We start from the raw sequence: 26,009 nt of genomic DNA on the forward strand, positions 1-26,009 counted from the left end.
ATTTCCAGTACCAGAACAAATCCTTGTAAAGAAACTCTCACCAAGATCAACTGAGCACATGTGGTCTGCGCCCTGGATTTTAATAGCGAGGTGGATGTTTCTGCGTCCTTCTCTGTGCACTATGTTAATTAGATTCATTTTGCTACACATTTTATCTGTAGTGCACAGTTGATTGATAAAAAAAAATAGTTCACTTTGAGTGGTTGAGGTTGTAACACAGTATTACACTGCCCTCTATTGGACAAAACTAAATGTGTTAGTCAATTCGGTATTAACAGTATGTTCTCTATACTGTAAACGTTTATTTTAAACATTTATTATTTATCTAAACGCTTTGTGTTGTTCGCACGTTCAGTATCAACACCTGAGCTAAAGAAATGGCCTCGTCTACAACACCCAGCACAAACAGGGTGCAACTGTGTGGAGCCACTGAGAGGGGGGGGGGAACAGTCCTGACACCCACATGCTTTCGTTTTCATATGAACGTTTCGATATGAGTACATGTATAGCGGTGTGTGTGCGTGTGTGTGTGGGTGAATGAGCTGCACTTTGGTATATGTGACATATAACTGTAGCCTGTAAAAGTTATCTTTAAACTATGACTGAAAAATAAGATTTGTGCCACATAGTAAAAGGGTGAAGTGTTGCATGGTGCCTTCTGGCTGATTCCAATGTGCAGGACTTTTGCTACACAGGAATTGAATAATTAAATGTCCTTTTGTTTCGTTTTTTTAAACCCATCAGTCTGCTCCTTTATCACCCTCCTAATACCTTGCTTGGAAATGATTAAACTTTCAGGGCAACTGAACAAGAATGGGAAACCGAAAGTATAAAAACAGCTCGAAGCTTTCGCTTTCGCTTACAGAGCTCCCTTAATATTAGTTACGACTTCTGCATTTAGGTCTGAGGTGCGGGTAGTTTCTCTACAGGTTTTGGAAACTTTATCATATAACATAACTGTAATTAGGCCAAGATAGCAGTTCAAACGTGAGCAGTATGAGAATACACTGTTGATTGTCCTTTTGCTTGCAAGGTGGGAGCCTTATTAAACTGTTTGAGCCGCTGTGCACGTGTCTCTGGCATTTTGAAACTGAAGAGTGTTGTTCCTGTAAGACGCAGTATGTGTTGAAGATGGAAGAAGGAGCTAAGCTGCACCTGAAAGAGTGGCTCATAACCCAGATAGAGAGTGGGAGATATGAAGGACTGTGCTGGGAGGATGAGGACAAAACTATGTTCAGGATCCCGTGGAAGCACGCAGCCAAGAAGGACTACAAACAGATGGAGGATGCAGCTCTGTTCAAGGTCAGCAGCCTGCTTCGTTTTCCTTAGCATACAATATGATGTGAAACGTGTACATTCAGTTATCAGATGGTCAGATACAATCTTAGCATGTTTAAATTTGTTATGAGAAAACTGCTGGTAAAGTTAGCTGAATAAAACCACTGGCTCCCGCATGTTGTACTGCAGCACGTTCACTTCATTTAGTGAAAAGGCTTGTGATTTATTATAAGTCCGATATAAGCATTGCATACAATAATTATTTATTCATTTAATAATAATTAGATACATATAATTATTGGGGTTTGTCAGTTGAGGGGGATTTTAAGATGTGTTCTGCACAGAAAGAGGTTGAGATTAGATTCTAATGCATCTGTCAACAGGAGGCAAACAAGCTTGAGTGAGCGACTTAGTGAATGTGTGAGTGAAGGTAACAGCAGTCAAAAAACTATTCTGCCTCTGTTCAGTCCTAGTTCTACACTTAGAGGTTTTGTTTACACTAAAATGTCAGTATATAATTAAATAGTTTCATGTTTTATCAAATGTAAATATGTAATGTAAAAATGTACATGTAAATAATAAGATTGTCAGATTCAGCACATCTTCAATTGTCAAATCATCAGAAAAGAGCCATTTCGAAATCCCCTCAAAGCTAAATAATAAACAACCACGTAAGCAGTTGAATCCTGTAACTAAACAGCTGCTGGTGGAACTCACTATCCTACAGCAAGTTGACTGAACTGATTTTCACTGAAGTTAATTCAGCGAGACGCATTCAGTTCTCTGCTTTCAAAGTACATAGATTTTGTTAAAAACACTAAAAGAAATTAATTCCCTGTGAAGAAAATGACACTGCTAATCAATGTATTGCATTAAAATGTTGTCAGCTTGTTAAAATACAGTCAGGGAAAAAAGTTATTTGAACCCCAGCTGATTTTGTAAGTTTGCCCACTAACAAAGAAATGATCAGTCTACAATTTCAATGGTAGGTTTATTTGAACAGTGAGACACAATAATAACAAAAAAATCCAGAAAAATGCATTACAATAAAAGTTATACATTAATTTGCATTTTCATCAGTGAAATAAGTATTTGATTCCCTCTCAGTCAACAAGATCTCTGGCTCCCAGGTGTATTTTACAAAATCAACTGTGGTTCAAATAATTTTTTTCCCTGACTGTATCTGTTTAACCAGTAGATCATGACTTCCCCTGATTTTTCATGCAATTATGATTTTTTCTCCCCAGTCAATTTTTCCTCATAATCATCTAATATTTCAATAATTTACATTCAGGCATGGGCTGTGTACAAGGGCAAATACAGGGAGGGGAGGGATAAAGCTGACCCCACCATGTGGAAGACCCGTCTCCGCTGTGCACTCAACAAGAGCACAGACTTTCATGAGGTCCCTGAACGCAACCAGCTGGACATCACAGAACCCTATAAGGTCTATTGCATCCAGCAAGACAATCCACCAAAAACAAAACTGGAAATTAAGTCCTGTATCCTGAGCAAAGGTTTCGTCCTATTTTCTCATTCTTCCATCAGCTTTCAGCAATATTATTTTTCAATTATTATTAAACTTGACACTTTTTACATTTTGTATTTTTTCATATTATTGCACCCACTTGTTTCTCTCCTCAGAGTCTCCCCAAGCAAATGATCAAGTGACTGTCCAGGGGTCTCCAGAGAAACCCAGCTTTCTGGACAGACAGGTAAGTTAAAATATAGAGCCAGTAAGTGTTAGATCGGCTCGAACACAGGGGTGAGCGAGTCACAAAAATATGACGGACCCAGGTGACTTCAGTGCAAGCAGTGCTAAGTTTAATTACAGTGAAATATAACAAGGAAATGAATAATCAGGTAGAAGTGGGACCGGGTGTCGAGCTGCAGAAGTGAATACAGTCAGAATGATGAGGAGAAGCCCGGGCTGCGGACGCTGGGACTCACTCCTGGGCTGGTCGTGGTGGAAAGTACTGAGTTTGTACATATAGTTAGTAGGAGACTGTGCATCGACCTGCAGGGTAGAGGAGGTCCGTGGTACGGAGAAACGACAGAGGTGAGGAGGAATGAAACAATGGAGCTAAAGAATGGAACAGAACTAGGGCGACAAAACATGAAGACACTATACAGTAAAAGAGAACAGGAAACAAACGGGCCTGATAACGCTAGAAAGAACTGGCAGGGGAGTGAACGTAGAGCAGGGAATAAATAGGGAGAACTAATCAGGTGCAGCTGGTGGTAATCAGGGGATATGAAGCAGGTGTGTCGGATAACGTCATCAAGGTAAGGGAGCAAAAACAGAGTGAGGGGAGTGAGAAGGCAGGTGCAGCCGGGCAAACCTGACAATAAGTTATAAACTGATCAAATGTAGCACTTGACATACTTGATAGTGGAAGTGAAGTCACTTGAGAACACTGTGTGAGTGCAACCACTGTGTTATAGTTTTCAGTATTTTGAGGTTTTCTTTTTTGTAAATAAATAAATACTCTTTTTTAATTGTTCTGTTTTAGAAGCAGGTAAAAATCAAGAATAAAAATCAGATTTTGATGGCATAAAAAGTGAGACAATCCAAATGAAAAGCAAGTAAAATCAAGGTCATTCACATATTCACAGTGTCCCCAGGTCAAACTTGTTTGTACTTTGTCTTTTTAAAAATTCTACCAGTGTCCAAAATCAGACATTTTAAAATCATACAGGGGCTTTAACCAAGTTTTTGTTTGTTTAATCACTTTGAATCCCACTAGTGCATAATTAGCACCTGATTTATATTCCTTTCCATTTTTTCAACAATATTTTACTACATTTTTATAAGATAGCCTCAAGTGAAGAGTGACAAACCTTCATATGAGGAAGCCTTTGTGCAGCAGGAAAATCAACTTTGGGAGCCAAGAGGAATCAGTTTAAACTGATCTAATCTTTAAAATGGTTTTTAATCTTAAATCTGAAAGAATTTGCCTTTAAACCCCATGCTATGTTAACTGAACTTTGGTTTCTGTTTTTGTAGGTTCACTATCAAAAAGAGTCATTTAAAGCAAAAGAAGAAGAAGAAAAACCAGTGTCAGGTAAGGATTACATGCACAGACTGGTTCTGCACTATGGACTGGTTATGGAGAATTATCTTCACAGATGTCAGAAAGGCAACCCTCCCCTATGGATCTGCTTTACAGCCATTAACAGTTAGCCCTCTCTGTGACTCTCATAGAATACTAAACTCAAATGACCAAGTTACCTACTGAATATTTTTAATCCCAGTCAGAATATCCATGTGGGTACAGAAATGTTATGCTCTGGCCACTGCTTGGCATGTATGCAATTAAAAAGGGCCTGACAGCATGTGTCCATTTGTGTCATATGGGTCCCATCAATGGGTGTCCATATCAGCTGCTAATTTGACTAAGGTCAGTTACAAGTGGTACCCATGTGAGATATTCTCCCTAGCCCCCATATTGGCCATGCTTTGTGTCTTCTCACAGTATGTGAAGTAACGATTGTGCAGCTGTTGGGTGTGAATGGGCAAAAATCGGGCCAAAGCTGGATATTGTTGATCACAATGTTATTGTGGTCATATATTAGCTTATGGGTTAGCATTAGCTAGTATGAAAATTTTAATAATTTTCTATGCTAGCGGCATGTCTCTGTCAGCTGGTCAATGAAATGTCACCAATGAAATGTCTCAGAAAAAGCTTGGATTGTCATGAAACCCTTTGTACAGATATCTGTCATGTCCAGATCAGAGCAACTTTGGCCATCCTCTAACTGTTTCTTTAGCACCAGCATGGGGTTCATTTTTTCTAGTTTGAAGTGAAATGTCTCAACAAATAATTAGAATGAAATTTGCAGCATCATTTATACCCTGCACAGGAACACTTTGGTCCCATACGTCATGTGGGGTCCCAGTATCCTTGAAATATCGAGAAAGCACTGATTGACTTGTATCTCTATTCTGTTGTAGGGGATCTGATGAGGGAGCACATGTACTGTGAGTTAAGAGATAAAAAGCCTCAAAGTCAGGTCCCTAGTCCTATCACCTTCTTCAGCCCGCTTACTATATCAGGTAAGAAAGCTTATAAGATTATTCACAGCAACTGAACCAGATTAACATGTTACTGGCCATTGCCTGGTATCACCTGGAAAAAAAGCGGCATTTTGTGTGTATAGACTTTCGTATGCAGGTGATGTTGTTGTATCAAGGCCAGAAGGTAATGAAAGTGACCACCAAGAGCCCAGATGGGTGCTTCATTCTGCAAGGTCGTGTTCCCTTGGGAAATGAACGGATCTATGGGCCCTGCAACGCCCAGCAGCTGTCGTTCCCTTCCCCGGCCTCTCTATCCTTGCCATCACACGTGGCTGAAACAATGGCTCGCCTTCTTTGTCACCTGGAGAGAGGTGTGCTTTTATGGGTGGCCCCAGAGGGGGTATTCATCAAGCGGTTCTGCCAGGGCAGGGTGTATTGGAGTGGTCCCATGGCCCTACACACTGACCGGCCCAACAAACTGGAGCGAGAAAAGACCTTCAAACTGCTTGATATACCCACATTTCTCTCTGGTAAGGCAGTGCATGCGTACTTCAACAGAACAAAAAATACAGTAGCAGCTACTCACAAGCTGAATTCATTAGCTACCAATTAGTCAATTGTCTAACGGGAACAGAAAATGATTTATTCAAAGAACAACAGATTGATTGGGATCCATGGGAGTAAAAACAAATGACAAATATCACATTATCGCTCTGTTCAAAGAAGCCATGTGTTTATACAATCAATCTGAATATTCCAATTATTGTCTGTACAGAGTTTCAGACCTGTTTGCAGGGAAAGGGACCCTCACCTTCCTGTGAGATTGAGCTCTGCTTTGGAGAGGAGTATCCAGACCCCAGTGTACCAAAAACCAGGAAGCTGATCATTGCACAGGTCAGTCACGGGCAAAAATAGTTTACCTTTCTGTTTTTAACGTTTTATGCACTTACATACTTACTCTGAATGCAGAACATGTAGGTTTTGGTTGCTGAATTTTGGTACAGATGGATGAGGTGTTAGATTTAATATTTCAAATATGTAGCCTATGTTTACCCTGTAAATCAGGGATTTGGTTCACTTTCAGTGTCATTAAGATTTTTCCTTCTCAAGGACTTACAACACTGTTGAATGCTCCCTTTAAGAGAGAGAGAGAAGGGGCATAAATCACAATTAGTTTTTTTCTTAACTTTGCCCCTGAACAGGAAAGATATGAGTAGACTTTTATCAATCCAGCCACAGTATTTCCATTCACCAGTAGAGGTCCTCCTAATCATACTGACTATGTCCTTATGGCCAGGTGGTGCCCTTGTTTGCAGTGGAACTGCTGCAGAAGTTCAACTTGGTAAAGACTGAGGAGAACCAGCTGACTCTCAGCTCCAACACACAGAGAGAGAAGATGTAGGAATGCTGGGAAAAGGCTACACTGAACAATATACAAGTATAGTACTGAACCTTAAGAGCGGTGTAAATACATTCTGTTGTCAGTGGAAATGTATATATATAATTGTAGACCTACTTGCTTTGCATAACAGTAAATTTAAAGCAATGTCCTTTAACTGTACCTTATACAGATTTTTTCTGTCCACTATGCAGCTAAACCTGCAAGAGTTAAAGCAAAGTAAAGCAAACATCTTGTTTAAACGAACAAACAAACCATGTTAACATAGTATAAATGTAAAGTTTTTTCTGAATTATTTAATCTTAATCCCATATTCAGCATATGTTTTACGTGACAGTTTAATTGTACAGTATTTTACATACTTTACATATCCAGAGAATAAATTGACACCTTTAATTAAATCTATAAAGCTTTTTTTCTTTTATTTCTAGCGAACATCATATAACAGATTCACAATTTTTAAAAATATACATTTGTGTAGCTATTTGAAAAGAAAACCCAACAGGTAAAGTTTTCTTTTTGAAAATAAAAAAAAAACACACAAAAACTAAAGTGAGAGAGTGTGCTGAATCAGAGGAGATACCCGTAATACCTTCATCATTTTCTCTGCCTTCAAACATATACAGTACATAAAAAAATGAGATGGGAATAGGAGCGTACAGTATACAGGGGTCGAGAGTATTCACAAAGCATCATGTTCCAATGTGTTATTAGCACCATTACTCTTCAGTCATACAGCACTTTTTACTCTTTCCATCATTCAGTTTTTAATGGAAAAACACCATGAGTGTTGAGGCGATGTGGCACAGACCTGTCTGTGTGGGTGGGATTGTCTGTTATGCAGTTTTCATTAGTGTTCTCCCTTTCTCAGAGATAATGTTAAGAACATATTGGAGGGTAATGCCTTGATGAACAACCATTTTAAATGACTTCCAATGATGAGAATTAAAAAAGGCAAAGAGTTGCTTGTACATTCACCTTGCCCGCCCAGGCCGACACGAAGACATGGGCTCAGAAGCGAGAAAATAAAACATAACAAAAACTGCATTGCGAAAATGACAGAGATTGCATTAAATTTGTTTAGCATATTTACGGTATATAACATCTGTAATATATATATATATATAGTCAGTTTTTGTTTGTATATATTTGCACTTCTTCAATAGCGTTTACTTTCATAACACTGATTGAAAGTCGATACCCTGCAGAAAACACTGTCAGTACGTAGGTGTGTGGGACAACCATTACAAAAAAAGAGTGTACACAGACAAGTGCTTGATTGTCTCACTAAGTATCTTCAGTGTGTCTGTAAGGAGTCATCCAGAGGTCCTTCAGCTGCTGCTCCTTTCAGGGCTTTACTTAAGGTTGAATAAAGGAAAGGAAATGGAAAGGGAAGGGGATAGGAAAGGAAAGGAACAACAACAACATCTTTTGGGCAGCAGTGTGGACACCCGTAAATTGTGTTTTATATTGTCTTTTATTCCTTCCCTGCAACCCTGCCTTGTGGTCTCTCCATTGTTTGTCTTGGTGGTTGCAACAGAGACAAGGAGGGTGTGTATGTGCTTGTGTGTGTGTGTGTGTGTGTGTGCATGTAAGGATACATGTATATGTGTGCATGTATATAATATTTCTACTGCCATTTCATTAGCTTGGAGCTGTGAGGTAAATCCAGAAGGCCTTCATCAGTTCCGGTTGAGGGAAGGGTGTCTGGGGCAGACCAACGCCGTTTGCGTAGACGTGGCTGCTCCTGAGCGGCTGGCTCCACAGCCAGGGTGCATTCAGGGGCTGGCGTGGTAGGAGCTGGCTGGTGAGGAAGAGGGGGAGGAGGAGGTGGTGGTGGCATCTCCCCCCTGTGTGAGCTGCTAGACTCTCCTGCAGCCCTGGAGGAGATTTGCGTGCGATGACACCTGGAGCCAGTACGTGTGTGTGTCCGGTGGGTATGGGTGGGTGTGGGGGTGAGAGCCAGGCAGACATCCCCCTCCATGAGCTGGCGGCAGGGCAGGCCATACAGCTGTGTGGTTCTCTGGGGACAGCAAGAAGACCAGCCTCGGTCCTGCACAAAGAATGGATACTCCTCCAAGACCTTCAGTAACTCCTACACAAAACAACAAAACTGTCATACACTCGTTCCAGAGGTCTCTCGTGTCTCACTTATTATCAGTACAATCTGACTTTGATGTGTAATAATATGCATAAGGAATTAAACTGAGTGTTTTCATGTGAGAAGATCAAGGCACACAGCCTAAACTGTGACTAAGTTGCATTAACACTCATCTTGACATGCAGTTATTCATTAAATTATTTCTGATTATGTTGTAATGCAGCTATCTGTTACTCAAGTGTAAGCTGAAGCACGTATCTATCGAGAGAGCTGACCTGAGTGTTGCGGTCTGTGAGGTGGACCTGCAGATGGCTGAAGCCCTGCGCACTGCTGGGGGAAATCAGCAGCACAGTGCAGGTGCTGAGGTGGAACTCTGGGGAGGTATCTGCACTCCTCAAGAAGTCCTCGGTCCGCAGCTCCTCCACACGCTTCAACCGCCCATTGGCCAACTCAATCAAAGAACCCTTGGTGAAGTGAGGTAGGAGCGCAGGGGGAGATGGGTGAAGGGCTGGGGGTGAGGTGTGAAGATGCAAAGGCGACATCTCTCTCCCCCTGTCTCTTTCTCTGTCCCGTCGTCTCTCACGCTCACTGTCTCTTTCTTGGTCTTTGTCTTGATGAAGGTGCTTCTCTCTGTATTTACCTTGCTCCCTGTCCCTTTGTAGGGCTTTTTCTTTGTCTCTTTCTTGGTCTCTGTCTCTGTCTTTTTGTGACCTGTCATGGCTGTTCAGTAGACCCAGGGGTGAGTGAGGCGAGTTCCTTAAATTGTGCTGCCTTGGGCCTGGCTCCCTGTGCGGGTTGTACAGAGGTGTTCCTGAGGGGCTGTATAGTGGGTAAGCATGGGCCAGAGGGCTGGGGTGGCACACCGATCCCAAGGAGTAATAGATCTGGGCTTCAGCTGGTGAGGCCCCTAAGGGCTGCAATAGTCCACTTCTACCTGCCCTGGGGTCTGGTCCAAGGGGGTGGGAACTGGTGGTGAGTAAATTGGAGCTGGTCTTAACAATCCCATGTTGATGTTTGTTCTGCATTGAGGAATGTAGCTCAGGGCCCTCCTGGGCTTGAGAGTCTGACAAAAATGGCTCTCCAGAATGGACTCGGGATGTTAGATCCTCCTGCTGTCTCCGTCCACCATTGGTATGGGAGCTGTGCGGACTGACTTCCAACCTAGTTCTGCTGCTATCATTCCCATACTCTCCTGTGAGCAGAGTCCTGGAGGTTGAGGCAGTCCTGCTGCCTGGCCCATCCAGGCCATTTGACCTTTTGCCCGGGTACCTGTTTCTGGCTTCACCTAAGCTTGGATCTTGGGAGTAGAGAGAATGGTGGCTAAATAGGTATGATGGGGAGAAGAGAGAAGAACTGTAGTCCCGCTGGCCACTGTTGAAATAGGACCACATTTCTCTAGAATCAGCTGGGAAGGGCATCTTAAACGAGGATGCAGAGGAGGAAGAAGGTGAAGGTGACAAGGAGAACCCACCCTCCCTTCTTAGCCATCTGGGGTGGGACAGGGGTGAGGAGAGAAGATCATCTTTCCAGGCAGGAGACCCTGAGCCCCTCCTCTCGCTCACCTGCCCTTGGAAAAGGGGAAGAGAGACAGAGGAGGAGTAGCCCAGGTGCCATGGTAGAGGCACAGGGAGACTTGGTGCTGGGGCAGGAAGGGGCGGAGGAGTGTGCAGGAGATGTGGGTTTGGGTTAGTCACACCTCGGTCCCTATCAATGGTCTCCCTGCCTCCCTCTCCTCTCCCTGTGATGGACCGACTTCGGAGCGGCACAGGGGGTTTAAACTCATCCAAAGTGACGTGGTGTTCTGATGACCCTTGCCGAGAGTCCCTCTTCTTGGGAGGGAGGCACTCTTTGCCGCGATCGGGGCTGGGATTCATGGGTGGGCTCCAGCGGCAGTGGGGGCCCCCAGTGTGTGGGTGTAGGCTAGGTCACATGGGCCTCACGGGAGAATGAGGGGTGCAGAGAGAGGGGAAGGCTGCTACACAGCATCACTGTCAGATCACTGTTGATTCTTTTGTACCAAAGCACCACTCACCTAGAGAAAAGATGGAAGGTGATGGAAACAGAGATAAGGTGGGTAAAGAGGAGGGAAGGGGGCAGAAACAGAAGAAAGAGAGATTAAATGTTAACACTGAAAGTGAACAGTCTGTCAGGTCCTGGCATTAGTCGGCTTAGATGTCATTCCAATCGGACATGTGAACTTTCAGCTGTATCAGACAGACGGAGAGAAAGGAACCAGTGACTCTCTCTTCTAAACTACTTGAAAAAGGTTAAAAACTGTTATCTTCCTCATTGCTGTCACTAATTAGTCATTACCTATGCGCACTGCGGTGGGACTGAAACTACCCAACTTACTCGTTTCATTCAAACACATTACTCCCACATGTGGGCTAAAAATACATTTTGCAGCCAATGAACTTCAGAGGCAGTGCAGTATGTGTAGTGCTCATATAGCTCTCACAGCAGGAGGGTTTCATCTGTGACTCTCTGGGGATGATTGGAATATGTAGACATGTTTTTATACCACTTTCATGAGCCACCCCCACGACACCCCCGGGTGTTCTCTGTATTCTGTATAAGCTTACTACTCTCACCCCCACCCCTCTTCTCTTACAGACACACACAGACAAGAACAGACACAAATACTCCCTCAGGCGGCTGCACTTACTCCCCCAGTGATAGGCAAAGCTGGTCACCACCCACCCAATCACTGACAGAAACACTGTTGATATTACCACCAGTTGTTGTGGATACAGGATATGTGTCTTTGCATATTAATTATGTGTCACAGCAGGGGTGTGGGGAAGTGTGTGACTTTGAGTGTGCGCATGCATGTATGCTATGTTTGTTATGTGTAAGTGTAATTTCTTTTCTGGAAGAATGTGTGAAAGCGTTTATTTGTTTAGGTCTTTGTGTGTGTTTGTGTTTGAATCCTCAAATGTGTCAGAGATTTTGCAGCCTTGTTTCATTCAGTGAGAAGTGCGGGGGAGCTCTACTAATTCTTCTCCAAACATTTTAAATGAGCTCTTTTGAAGTGATGGCAGCCGCGCCACCAGCCCAGCTGTTCCCTCCACCACCGCCACCTCCATCACTGCTCCTGTCGCCGCCACGACACCACAGCACACCGCTGCCACTCAGCCCCGCACTCACCCGCAAGTCTGTCTCAACAGCCTACCAACTCCCTGCCGTCTCACCATCCGCCACACTGTCACCATGGCAACTGTGTCCACACACATCCAGTTGGTTAGAGAGGTTAGATGGGGATACTCCATAGAGAGGCGGGCAAATTGTTGCTCATCAAGTGACTTGGTCCAAAAACAGAATAAGTGTTAGAGTGGAGCAAGCTGTTTGTGCATCTGAGTGGAAAACTGAAAACTGAGCGGTGAGAGGAGGGGGACTCGTTTTTCCAGACACTGACAGGACAGGTGTGAGTGACTAGAACACGGGAAATGTTTATGATGCATTACGAATAGGTTGCTGTTATGATGTGGAAACATTTTGGTCCAGTGTCAGTAATATACAGACAGGCAACAAATTAAAGGAATAACCTGAATAAATGAGCGGCCTCTCCCAGGAATCATATGCTATGGCCTTCACGGTAACTGGCTTTCAGTCCAGTTGAGCACCTATGGGAAATTTTGGACCGATGCGTTAGACCACGGCGTGTTAGACCGTCACCACCACCATCAAAACACCAAATGAGGGAATATCATTTGGAAGGCTGGTGTTCATCCCTCCAGTAGAGTTCAGAGACTTGGAGAATCAATGCCAAGGCGCATTGTGGCTGTTGTGGTGGCCCAACACCTCACTAACACACTTACTGCTGGTTTTTCCTTTAATTTGTTCATTTATGCTAAAAAAGCAAACAAATAACTGAAAATCTGTGGTTTTATGAAAATCACTGTTCTGAAGATACAAGACCTTCAGGCAGGAGCAACAACTGAAAGTCATTCCTTAAAAATCTTCATTTATACTTTTCCGTCTATGTGCCTTCTAGAATAATAAGCTTCTGATAAAATTATTATTATCTTATTCACCTTTTAAAATGTGACAGCCAGTTAATATTATAAAAGTAATGTCGCATCAGTGCCACCACAAGTGACTCATTTATTGACTAAAAGAAAGAAAATGCTGCATTTTTTTTCCATTATCAAAAAAGAGCCATATTAAAAGACAATAAGCAGTAGCAATAATACATTTTCAAGTTACATACAGTAACTTATTTGTCTAAATTCTGAAGAGTTCTTAACAATATTTCATATTTTTTGCTACTTTGCACAAAACTATTTGTTCTCTAATGTTAAAAACAATCTGGTTTCAGTTCTCACCCTGAAATGACTCCTACACCTTCATCATTTTGACAGCCCTTACAAAAAAAGTCATCCAAATAGACCTGATATAAATTTGCCAAAAAAAGAACAAGAAAACAAAGAACACAATTGTGCATGTGGAGGAGTTTGCAGAGAAATGTCTTCTAACAGAATACTCCTATACACTGTGCAGACATGCACACAGAGCTGGAGTTAATCTGAAGCTACTGTGGTCAAAGCACTTAAATAAATTAAAAGTGACAGATCACAGTTATAATGATATTGCACATTTCTTCCAATGAAATACTATGCAGGGCTTTTGATTTACTATGTAACCATACAGTAAATGCAATTTATTTAAAAAAGTTTTTCTCATTTTTACTGTCCTAAACAGGTTGTGTTTGTGTTTTTTTATGCTAAAAATGTAAAATACTTGTTGTCGGTTGTTAAATGTGACATGTATTTGCACCACTCCATGTCATCCCGCCTTTTTCTGCACTTATTTCTCATCAAATGTACCGCCACACTCATAACTGCAAACTTCATAAAAACAGAACTTCGGTACATTAGAGGCTAGTTTTGCCTATGTTATTATTTTAAAAACATAAATTCATAGTCCAGTATTGCTAATTGAAGCAGAAAAGCAACTACAGCAACTAGAGCTCTTATTGGGACTCTTGTTCTAAAAGAGCAGTTAGAGAATGTGGGAGCAGACAGACAGGTTGGTGGAGCTGGTAGTTGTTGTGATGTTAGACTGACCTTAGTGCAGGGTGAGCAGACGTCGCAGTGTTGGCAGTCATTCATATTCCAATTCTCCCAGAGGGTCAACCCACTCCTCAGCTTCTAACTGTGCTACACTGCTCCTCCACAGCAACACCACCAGTTACAACACTCGCAGATAAAAGCAGCCTGCAGCTACACACTGCCTCTGATCTCTGTATGCATGAAATAACACCAGCAAGCCCACCAAACTGAGGGAAAGAAATGAGTGCCTGCTATCCGTCTCAGTGTCTGCTGTGTAAGTGTATGCATGTGTGTGTGTGTGTGTGTGCTTGTGTGTGCAAAGGGCTGAGGAAATGAGTAATATCTAGCAGTGAGAAACATGTCTGCTATGCAGAGCCACATAGGCAGACCAGTTGCTGTTGCCGCCCACTTGGTTTAATCATTGTGAGGGATACAAACATGCATACACACGCATACGGTATGCACGCAATCATACACACACACACATGTACACACACTTACAGAGAGTCAAGGATGCAGTACATGCAGATTATATATGTGATTGTATGCTTCCTTTGTCTGATGTTGTACTTTATAGACAAGCTGCACCAGCAAAATGCATCTTTTAACATCAGAAATCACTAAGCAATCAGTAATCATGTAGTGAATGTACGTTTCTGTTGAATTTCAGACATGTTGGCACATAAAAGAAAGGGAAGGATGGAGGGGAGGCAGAAAGACAGTTGAAAGACTGGAAGGGACGTGGTAGGAGGCTCATCCTACACATACTCTCAGATTCAAGCTTTTGCTGCTGCCTCTGACTCAAAACTAAACCTCACATCCATCAAGCACGCACACACACACACACATGCACTTTACAATACTTGTTCTTTTTGTTTATCTGTAGTTTTCATCTGAATTTGTCCTTTGTTCTCATCAAAGCACTCTGTGACAAACCTGCCTGTTAAAAGAGCTGTCATGAATACATTTAATTTTCCTTCATGTGTGCACACACACATGCACATGTACAAGTTCAAATGCTAACAGGAGCACTGCGGGAGAGCTCGCAATGATTTGCTTCAGTGATTCAGTCAGTGTAAGTGAAGTGTGTTGGAACGGCTGGTATGGCTTATTAGGACTGAATAGGTGAGACCAGTGTAGTTTATTACAGCAAGAAATTAGAAGTACAGAAACCTTTTACAAAATAATAAATAGGCCCAAGGTTGTAAATACAATGCAAATAGCCCTGTCTGCTCCTTTTCAGAGAAACAGGGCCGAACTTCAGTTCAGAAATATTTATATTAGTGCTGAAAAGCAATACAGGAGAGAGAAAGTAAATGGGACCACAAGGAGAAAGAGGATTTAATAAAACAATCTAATCATTATTGGTGGTTAATTTTAAAAAGCAATCTTTATTTTCTTTCACATTTCTAAAAGTAATTTCTCCAAACTTTCAAACACAAAGCAAAATGCCGACTCATATCCACCAAGAGCATACTAGAGGTTAACCTTGTCTAACTTCATAACCTCAATGGAATGGAAAACTAATCAGACTTGGATGTGTGCTCAGACACATTGGCACATTGAAACATTCTCACAGAGAGATGACAATTGCCAAGAAAGTCTCCTCTGACATTTAGGAAAAGATTGCTTTAATTTTACAAAGTGAATGCTGTCTGAAGATGATGTGCGCCGAGGTTGTGTGGGCACGAACGCTGTCTGCTCTGGCAGTTGCTGTATTTATGTGGGTTCTTTATAAATATCACAATTAGTGAAAAAGTGAACATACATATTTTTACATTTTGAACATTTTGCAATAAGATAATGTGTTTGTAAGGCTTTAAATAAATTAGAAATCACTTGGCATAAAATACAGAAAAATCCGTCTGTTCATAAATGCATTCATTATACTAAAAAGGCACCATTACCAGGAGAATCACAGCCTGTTTGTGAAAGCACAAAACTGTTCATTTTACCATCATATTATTATATTATATTATTAAAAATTCATTTGACTGAATAGTTGGAAGGATGTGAAAACAAAGCAGGTTCTACAATGGTTTTTATAATTATACAAAATAATTTATCATATTAACATTTTTAACTAATACTACTAAAACTTATGGTCATCAAGTTTGTATAAATTATATCTTGTGTATTACAGCAAAATATAAAAAGTAAATGGGAACAAGTAAAATAATCAGCATTTAGAAGTAACAGCTTTAACTGTACAATCAATCTTTAATATAACTGAACATAGCTTTAGTGTTTGATATCAGTTCTTATGTAACATTCCAGTCATACTGAAAGAAAAGGAAACCAGGTTCATCAAAGGGCATCTACTACAATGTAGAGCTATAGAAATGACTGCTGTGCTCCACATCTGCATGCACACTTTGATATTTAGCTCACTGAACGTGCACACACAGACAAACATTATCCAGATCAAACTCACAGCGAGGTCAAACTGTACTGTCAAGCATTTATGGCACCGAGAGGCATTTGACGTACACCTTTTCTCCATCTCCTCTGGCTGTTTCTGTCTGTCTTTGTACCATTTAATCTGTACACACACACACACACACACACACACAGGGTCGGGCCTAGACAAGAAAGGTCGCATGAGTCACCCAAAAAATCATAGCGGTGGAAATGTAAAGTAGCGGCATAGGTCAAAGGTTCCACAGGTCTGGGGAATCTCTATAGATTCTACTGAACACAGAAGATGATTTACGGTCTTAGCTTTTGCTCCTTTTTTTTTTTTTTTTACAAAGATCTAAACACAATTTTGCATAGTTTTTCCCTCTTCCTCATGCATTGTCTCATATTGGGTGTCTGATCACGTTTCAGGCTAAGTGGGGGATCTCTGATGGATGTCTGATGCAGCAGAAATTAGTTGCTGAATGTAATGGATCTGAACAGAGGAAAGAATGAATACCTGGGTGTGTGTGTGGGGGGGGTGGGGGAAAGGACATACAGTAACTAGATAGATAGATAGATAGATAGATAGATAGATAGATAGGTAGAGTTGGAGTGACTGAGTGATGGGGGGCTGGGGGAAGGAGATTAATACTACTAGCCTTGTGTGGTGACTTACTCCACAAGGAGCCAGGCTAAGCTGATAAAAGGACAGGGTGATACGGATGATCACTTAATGGGCAAAAGGCCAGGTCAGCCTTAGGGCCCTGACCCATTCTTCAACAGGATGAACCAGCAACCCTGCCTGCAGCACACTCAGCCTCAGTGAGGATGGGTTTACGGCTCAGGAGTTACTATTGACATCCCCACACACACTTAATATGCTGCATGTACACATGAACATAAAAGGTATGAAAAAACGTCATTCTCTGTGTCAGACCTGCACACATCCTGTGGCACAAAATAATAAAAATGGCTGCTGTTTCAACAGTGTGTGTGCGTGTGTGTGTGTGTGCCACAAATTAAATGGATCACACCATCTTCTATGAAGCAGAGTGGTAAACAGATCATGCTAAACATCACAAGACCTGAGAGTAAAAGAGAGTAGAGCAGTGTGAGTGATCCAGACTAGATGCTGATGTCTGTAATGTATTGCTAGGTTAATCCCTGTGAATCCTAACTGGTACGGCCAAAGGGAGGCTTAGTATAGTTCTGGGAGGAAATCCCCCTGTGCGGTGGTACAGACCATTGGCCCCTAGGGTATAAATAGGGCAGCTATGGCTTCTTAAGATGAGGTTTATGCAATATATCAGTTAAAAATATGACTTGACTAATTACATGCAGGTCAGCTAGTCAGCAGAAGCAAACATTTTCCTGCACCTAGTTCTCCAATTCCTCTGACCAAGGGTGTGTACGTCAGTGGTCCCCTGGTCTCTCTGCCTCTGTGAATACACACAGACATGTATGCACACTTGTGTGCACGCAGAGGTCAGCGGGAAACAAGTGGAACAGTTAGCGAGTATTCTGTCAACCTTGTGGGTGACATTTTTGAAGACAGGTGTTATATTGTTGTCATTCATGGACATTTAGTGTCTGATGAGAGTTTCATTTTTACACCTGTTAATTGTCTCTTATAATATGAGGCAACTTGCACTGGGTATATTTTCAGCCACAAAGAGCTGAGTCTGGTTTCAATTTGAAGGCATCATACAGTATGTATCACAAAGATGTAAAAAAAAAACATGAAACAAACATCAAAAGTGCCGCTACTGGTTAGCAGACAGTGATTTTTATGAAACTGTAGTGATGCCACAAACTGCTGATGCAGTCAGGGTTTTGTATTTCCATTTTTGTCTTTCCATTTCTTTTCCTAATTATTTTTCCAACTTTTTAGATTCTCAGCTTCACTGGCTCACAGCTAGCAGTCCCTCTCACTAGTTTGTGACACGATTAGCCTAAATCAGAGCCCTTAATGCGAGTAGTACTCTCACGCTATGAGATCAGTAGCTTACAAGAGGGGTTGTGGGCAGAGGAGAAGGGAAGGAGCGTGCGAGGGAGAGAGAAACTCAGAGAGCGAGACAAAGTCTGATGGGGTAGGAACAGCTTGAAAGAGAGAGGACAAGAGCCTGTGAAGCCTGTGAAAGAGGAGGGGATTACTTTTCATTTCAAAGATTTGTTGTTTCTAGCACTGTCCCCTGGAGACTGACAGTCAAACTGGGTTTCTGTTGGTTTTCTTGTTTAGCAGTAAAATGTCAGCAAGCTGTAAGCAAACACATTGATGGCATCTCCATGGAGAGAGCATGGCCAAGTCTCCTATTGGAAGCTCAAGTGCCATTAATGTTCAAAGAGTGTCTAGACTGGCTTCGCAGATATTGTCTGGAGAACCTTTATTACTGACGGTATTCAAGGCAACATTGCTCTAAACTGACATTGTTTCTATTGCGCTACAACCCCTCCCACACCAGATCTGCTGCCCAACAGCCATTTACTCAACATGTCATTTATGCTGTTTGTTACTGAAGGTGCTGCAAGTTATGCTGAAATAGGACTGAGTGGGCTTAATGCTTGTTTTCAAAATGAAAATAGGGAGAGTCCCTGCTCCGCTTGAAAAAGAACCTGTATCACTCAGTTGTTTGATCATCTCTGCTAATAATTACAAAAAAAAAACATCTAAAAATATGTTTTGCTGATTGTAGCATTGCAAGTATAGGGAAGGTTATACACATCCAACTTCAGGACTGGCTTTCAAGTCACTATTGATGCTATAGGCTACAGGATGTCTCAGATGTTACACTTTCTGCACAGTGATACCAAAACCGATACTGTGCAATAGAGTGTTTGTGCACATTGGGTCTGTCTGTACGAGGCAGAAGATTTACTTTCATGGGCTCGAGGCAGGCCTGGCTGAAAGACTGTGGGTGTAAGTGGTGGGTGGCAAGGTTGAAAGGCCGTTGACCCCTATTGTAGATAAAGTATGGAGGAGTAGGAGGAGAACATACTGCTTGATCATAGACAAGGGCTGGTAAGTCGAGGCCAAAGAAAACAATCTATATGAACACAAACAGCAAAGAAAAGATTAATACGCATATTGGCATATGAACACATACACTATCTTTACTTCACACACAAAGGGATCTGAATGTGAATGCATCATCCTATGAAATATTGCCTCCTGCACCTTCCTGTCATGGGACCCCCTGGCCGACAGGTGTGTCTATCACCTTAAAGTAGTCTGGCGCGGTGTCAACTGTTTTGAGACACCTGCCTCTGTTTGGGATTATTCATCACACTCCCGGCTCCTCTGCTGAGCTCCCAAGCCAATTCTCATACCCTTCCATCTGTGAGAGTGCTGATCTGGGAACAGTGGCCATGCAAGTCTCCTCGACTGATTCAGAATTGCTATAAACACGAAACTAGCTCATGTTTAGTGTATATCTTTAAAAAGTACAGAATACCATTTTGTTAGCTACTGTTTTGATGGCGATTTAATTATGGATGTGTTTCCATATATGCCTGTGTTGATGATGACACAGTGCAAACGTGCACATACTGCTTGTCAGTTCATGGGATAATTTCAAAATTATGTTAGCTGTTATTTTCAATAAACATTTTTAGACAAATGAAGCACAGTACAAGTTTATGTTACAGGGAAGCACAGCTTTTAGAAAGGTTTCCACACATCGGGAAGGAGCAGGGTTTAACTCCTTGTCCATTCTGTGAGAGGACAACACATGTGAAGACAAGCAAGTCTGTGTTTGCCCATAGGTGTGACTGAGAGTGAGTATGAGTGATTATCCCTCACACATACCATACCAACTTTATTTATAAAGCACTAAAAACAACCAGAGTGGACCAAAGTGCTGTACATTGCAATAAAACAGTATAAATTATAAACCACAAACAACAATATAAAATATAATCAATATAAAAAAAATGACTAAGATCAACACAAAAATATACATCCTGCGTTGAAGAGGAACAGGGTGGTAAAGACGAGGTTATGAGGGGTTACATCATAGCCTCAAGCACCTGCTAGTCTATGTCACCCACAGAGGGTTTCGATGGACATACAGCCCTGACAATCACACATACATGCACATCACAAATGTGCAAATCCATCATGCAGATGTATAATCTCAGCCTGAATGTACACTTCACTCTAAGTTTTCTTTCTCTGTCTCTTTCACTTTCAGCTCCCCCCCTCCATCCCCACCATCACCACACCCACTCTCTGTCTTTCCCTCTCACTCACATGGCTGGCTGTTTGAGAGCACACACTCAGCGTGGGTGAGAGTGCTAGAGTAGAGTATATGACTGTCAACACAAGGTGCAGGGTGTGTGTGTGTGTGTGTCAGCCTGTCTGTGTGGTGCTGTAGGTGGAGAGGCACAGCAGGGCGTGAAGGAGCGCTGTGATAATGACAGGCCATGCATTATATAACATGCAGATTGCATAAGGAGAAGATTATTTTAGGTCCAGATATTGAGGATGTATAAGTAATTTTTTACGTGGGTGTACAGCACTATGCTCACCTCTAAGTGTGTGGACGCGTTTGTGTAAAAATGTTCTGAAATGAGCACATTTTTTGTGGTATCTTTTGAGGAGTATGTAGGTGTGAGTAAAGTGTATTATGTGTTTGTAAGAAGGGGGCATGAATGTTTTCAGATTTCTTTCATAGCTATCTGCATATCAAAACAAGTATGTGGGAATGTTGGCACATTTGTGCACAGTGTGCATAAGGGTGTCTTTATTGCTAGCTCCCACTCATTATCACTTTTAGACTTCAGAGAGATCCACTTGAAAAGGGCTGATTCTCCTTGTTCAGTGAAAACCTCGTAACTTCCAGTTTTGATGATTTACGTGTTTGAGCTTGTGTTGAAAGAACACATGCTTCTCTGTGGACTGAACAAGTTTTATGACTTGCTGTCAGCCACTCAGTCACAAGGCTACGGTCCTATAGGATGTGCTGTGTGGAGTCACGGAAGGGAGGCAGAGCAGATAGAGTCTCCGTGTATGTGCCACTGCCTCCTCTGTGCACCTCGCTCCATGCATGAGAGTGCCCCTGTAAAAATAGACCTCTTAAAGGGCTAGCAGCCACTCAACCTTCTCCCACAAGAGGCCTTTTCTGCTCTTCATGGGTGACAGTACTCTAAGAAACCTGGAATGGAAGAACACGGTGTACTTCTCATTCAGCCCACACAAACAAGTTGTAATTGTTTTCCCCATGAGATATAGATACATAAACACATTCGGTTTCTCTGTGTCATCTTTGCATCAGGGCTGAGGGCACTTCTCTTGTACATAGCAGGAGTACAAAATAAATCTCCAGGCTTTGTCTTGGTAAGTTACTATAAAACACAAAATATACACAGGTTTTTAAGCCACCTGGTTACACCAGAGCCCCATCTTAGGGCCTATCACTGATACACTAGACTTCTTGCTTCAACATACAGTAGGTGACAAATCCAGCATTAAAAAGTACAAGAAGCTCCTAGCAGGTGAAGCCGTAATCATGCACTTAAAACAAGCATTTCTAGAAGCAGTCTTTAAGTGACAGAAGGCCTCCTGTATCCCCCGCAGATAGTCCTCATAACTGAAATAAGTGAATTATGTCAGCAGGGACAAATGTTGCACATCTCACATGAAAGACATCTATAGCTGAGAACCGTTTGAACCTGTGAAATGTTCCTATATGCAGCATATGGGGTATCACTGCAGCAGAAGGACAGCGCCTGCTGTGGCAGAAATAGACATACAGAAATCATAATCATGCACACTGGCATAGTAGTTCTCCATCAAGAATGGCGAGAGCTGTGGAAGGATTGAGTGGAGACAGTAACAGAACCACAAACACAGCTAGATGTTCACCACAGAGCACACAGAAACAGACACATGTGTCATGATTCAGTTCCGCTGCTTCCTGTCCGGCTTTTATTTTGACGTTACTTCCTGTTTTTGTTTCACCTTAGTTTCGGTCTTTTTGCGTTCTTCATCACTCACATTGGTGTCACCTGTTTCGTTATTGTTTACACCTCTATTTAGGCAGCGTCCTCCCACCAGGACGCTGCCAGATTGTTCTAGACCCCAGCTCTGACTCTCCAGCTTTCCTTCGGTTTTGGTATCTTGTGTTTCTGACCCGGACTGTTACCTTGGTATATTTGTTTCTGCTTTGCCCTCTTGTCTCGGACTGCCACAGTGTATGATATCGGACTTCCCTCTGGACTACGTATTTTGGATCACCTCTGTTGGATGTGTTTGCTGGCTCTGATCTCGGACTGTTAATAAGGACATATGAGTTTTGTGTTTTCACCGTATCTTGTATGGTTTTCTTTTGTTCAACGTTAGTTCTCTTAATAAAGAGACGGGTTTGTTTTACACTTCACCGTCTGGCCATTTAATTGAGTTCAGCTAACACTTTTCAGCCGCATTACGACAACGTGTAAAGTTAGGAAATTACAACATTGTAATTAAAAGTGAATTAAGGGAAATTAAAGATGATATTGGGAGTTTTTGCAGTTAATGTTTTGTCACTTATCACGTACACTGGTTGAATAAAAAATGAGATAATCACCCTTATTGGCCAAGTATGTTATACACAAGGAATTTGTTTCCGGTCCAGAACCAAGGCAGGCATCTGTGGCGCCAACTCAACCGATGGCTCTAATCATTGGGGGCAACGGGGTGTTCAGTGTCTTGCCCAAGGACACTTCGACATGTGGACTGCAGACACTGAGATTCGAACCTTCAACCTTCCGTTTGGGAGATGACTGCTCTACCCACATTTCACTGTCTCCTCCCAGACAGCTGATGGAATGTGCACACCTGGGCATCCTCTTTCCCAGACTTGCCCCCTCGTCTTTTTCTCTTTCCTCCTCCCACTATGTCTCTTTCCAAATTTTCCCAGACTCAGCTAACTCCACCCTCACCAGTCTCAAATCTGTCTCTCCCAGTTGAAACGGGCACCTCCAGGGCCCCTGGCTATCTCTGGGCCAGGTCTATTTAAGCCCACTGTTCTAAATCTGAAAGTTCTGGTCTGCCATCAGGCTAAGTGTTGAACTTCCCCCCTCTCTCTCTCTGTCTCTCTCTCTTTCTCTGTCTGTCTGTTTCTTCTTTTCTCACACACTCTTTTCTGGATCAGTCACACTCTCCCTCTTATTCACTGTTATTTTCTTCCATGTGCACAAACACCCCCACACACAGGTGCTGACTTACATGAGTGTATACTACAAGCTCATTCATACACACACACGCACACACACAAATTTTAAGCACATTTTCTCCCTCTGATCGCTCTCAGGATGACATGTGCCTCTTGAACTGATTTTGTCATTCAAAAAACGCAGCACAGTCTGTTTACCATCAAAGTTGCTAACGCACCTGCACTCCCTCTTTCCTACACACACATGTACACACTCAGAGGAGGAGGCGGTGTGGTCACATACCTTGCCAGGTGCCTTTGTGTAGCAGGGAGCAGAGAGTTTACTCATTGGATCAGGCAGCAGCAGTGTGCACGAAGGAATATCCAGTTCTTTAGAATGCGAGTCTCTTCCTCCTCTCTACGGCTGAACCTTCCCTCCCTTCATCGTATTCCTGCCTCTTCTCCTTCTCACTCTCTAAACGCCTCTTTGCTCTCTCTCTCTCTCTCACTCTCCCTATGAGTGTGCTCTCTTTTTCTCTCCCCAGCCTGCTCGATTGCTCCAACCTCCTCCCTCCCTCTCTCTCTTCTTTGCTCGAACTCACACACCTTCTATCTCACCCTCACAACTTCAGCAATCTACAGTCATCCCTTTTTGTGAGTCTCTCTGACATACAGTGACACTTTAACTTTTTTTTTTTCCCCTACCTAATATGCTCTCTCTCTCTCTCTCTCTCTGTCTCCCTCTCTGGAAGTGTATAATTAGACAGAGCTCAGCGGTAATACAGTCAGGCTCATTGTGGGAGCGTTAGCATTGCTCATGTTTGGCTGTTAGCCCAGCAGCTTCACTCATTAACCTCCCTCAAGCCGTAGAGTGGACCAACCCAGGGCAAAACCTCAGTTTCTTAGCCAATCACACCCTGCAGGGATGATGGGAAAAGGTGTGCTTGCTCTTTTCACAGTGCTGTAGGTTAGAGGGCTAAACATAATTACTAAGTACTGACACACTACACCATGTGAAGTGTAGTGCCAGCTGGTCAGGCCTGACACCGAGGATTTTATCACAGTCATAGAAAGTCACTTCTCTTTTTAGCTTAATCACTTGATGCAGTGGTGTCACGTGCTTTTGAGCATGAAATCACAAAGGACCACTCACACATCTTATTGTGAAACCCCTGTGTGATGTGGAAATGTCCCTTGTAACGTAAGAGTAAGTCATATGTTCTCTTTACTGTACTGTGCCCCAGTTCCCATCACATGTGACCTGGCATAAACCCTCAAGGGAAGCTTCCTTTATCTCTGCCTAAAACAAACAAACAAAAGTTGCAGGAAAATCATTTTCATGACATTTTAGCTAAGTAAATATTTTGCATTAGATTAGATTATGAAATATTTATCTGCATTAAATCAAATTTGTCTGAATTGGCCTGTATGCAGTTTTTGAACAAAATCTAATCTCTATAACTTAAGCAAAACTTTAAATTTTTTGTCCTAAACTCTGCCAGGATGAATTTGTCATCAATGCCCAGAGCTGGAAATCTCAGGACAGGCCAGGACAGGTCACATGAGCAGCTTACATGGCTGGGATCTCTTCACAGTACAAAGGGAGTTGGAATCTACGACCTGCACCTGCTGAGCTGAAAGTGAAGTGAGAGCTTGTCTGTGATCACAGTCTACTCTGCTAAAACAAGTGATTATACATTATTTACTATTAAAACTGGCAAGTTACTTCCACTTGCTATATGTCTTTTTTTGTCATGTTAATTATAACCTGTGAATCCTGGGCACAGAAAATGCTAAATAAATAAATAATTGATCATAAATATACAGCATAAAAATGTGTCCTAGGAGCGCATGAAGCAACCCAGAAACATATATAAATGCATAAGGATTTTTCTTATTTTTAAAATGTATTTTAAGTCAAATGTAGATAGTGAAGGCTTTTGAAAACAAATTCCTTATGACAGGTTTATACCACTCATCTAAATTTGAAGACAGTGTGATGTTCCTCCTTTGAATATCTCAATGCCTCATAAGGGAATCAAGTAAAATAGAGAAATGCAAAGAAAGGAACAACAAGAGAAAAACATTCTGTACAAAAGTGCTTTAACCGCATTTATAGTTGTTTCGCTGTTATAAATGGTTAAAGGGCCAAAGGTTCCTAGGCAGAGTAAACCTCTAAACCAACTTCTGCCAAGGGTCTCCAGAATGTTACAGCCGGCTCCAGGCAGCATCATTTAAAACCTCTATTTTCACTTATATTTTCTCACATTTGTTCTGTCTGTATTTCACTATTTGAAAGCTTTCACAGGCACGGTCAGGCTCAAATGAGAAACTTTAAAAAATAATCGGCTATTTCACCCAAACTGACTGCAGCTACATCAGTATGTAATGACCTTCATAGGTCACATTCATTGTTGGACCTACTGTGAAGTAATAGACCAGTATTTGTCCTCAAACACCATCTTCAAAGCCTTTTATGAATGTAAAAATTCATGTCTGCGTTTGAAGAGATTCACTTTTTGTTCTGGTAGCTGCACATTTTCACCGAACATTAAAAAAATTTGACTAAGTTATTTCAGCAAAGGTCATCGCTGATTTAATGTCACACAAGACTTATCTGTTGAAAGTT

The 26,009-nt window shown here is 42.0% G+C and overlaps 2 protein-coding genes across 3 annotated transcripts; one reads left to right on the plus strand and one right to left on the minus strand.

The window, feature by feature from the left end:
• The first annotated feature begins 823 nt into the window (after positions 1-823).
• Positions 824-7,100, plus strand: irf10 (interferon regulatory factor 10). Its single transcript, XM_020610774.1, has 8 exons — positions 824-1,302; positions 2,573-2,795; positions 2,923-2,993; positions 4,286-4,343; positions 5,234-5,335; positions 5,440-5,826; positions 6,072-6,190; positions 6,594-7,100. Exons 1-8 carry the CDS (start codon positions 1,132-1,134, stop codon positions 6,696-6,698), a joined length of 1,236 nt encoding a protein of 411 aa, XP_020466430.1. The 5' UTR covers positions 824-1,131; the 3' UTR covers positions 6,699-7,100.
• Positions 7,101-7,829: 729 nt separating this feature from the next.
• Positions 7,830-23,863, minus strand: LOC109966096 (uncharacterized). 2 transcript variants are annotated; one of them, XM_020610707.1, is made up of 3 exons: positions 23,685-23,863; positions 9,072-10,828; positions 7,830-8,790 (listed from the first exon to the last, which is right to left on the minus strand). In XM_020610707.1, exons 2-3 carry the CDS (start codon positions 10,668-10,670, stop codon positions 8,326-8,328), a joined length of 2,064 nt encoding a protein of 687 aa, XP_020466363.1. In that variant the 5' UTR covers positions 10,671-10,828; positions 23,685-23,863; the 3' UTR covers positions 7,830-8,325. The 2 variants fall into 2 exon arrangements, with proteins under 2 accessions (XP_020466363.1, XP_020466364.1); XM_020610708.1 differs by lacking the exon at positions 23,685-23,863 and adding an exon at positions 13,863-14,089.
• Between the last annotated feature and the right edge of the window lie 2,146 nt (positions 23,864-26,009).

This window comes from Monopterus albus, unplaced genomic scaffold (genome assembly GCF_001952655.1).
Source record: "Monopterus albus unplaced genomic scaffold, M_albus_1.0 scaffold106.1, whole genome shotgun sequence".
Taxonomy (NCBI): domain Eukaryota; kingdom Metazoa; phylum Chordata; class Actinopteri; order Synbranchiformes; family Synbranchidae; genus Monopterus; species Monopterus albus.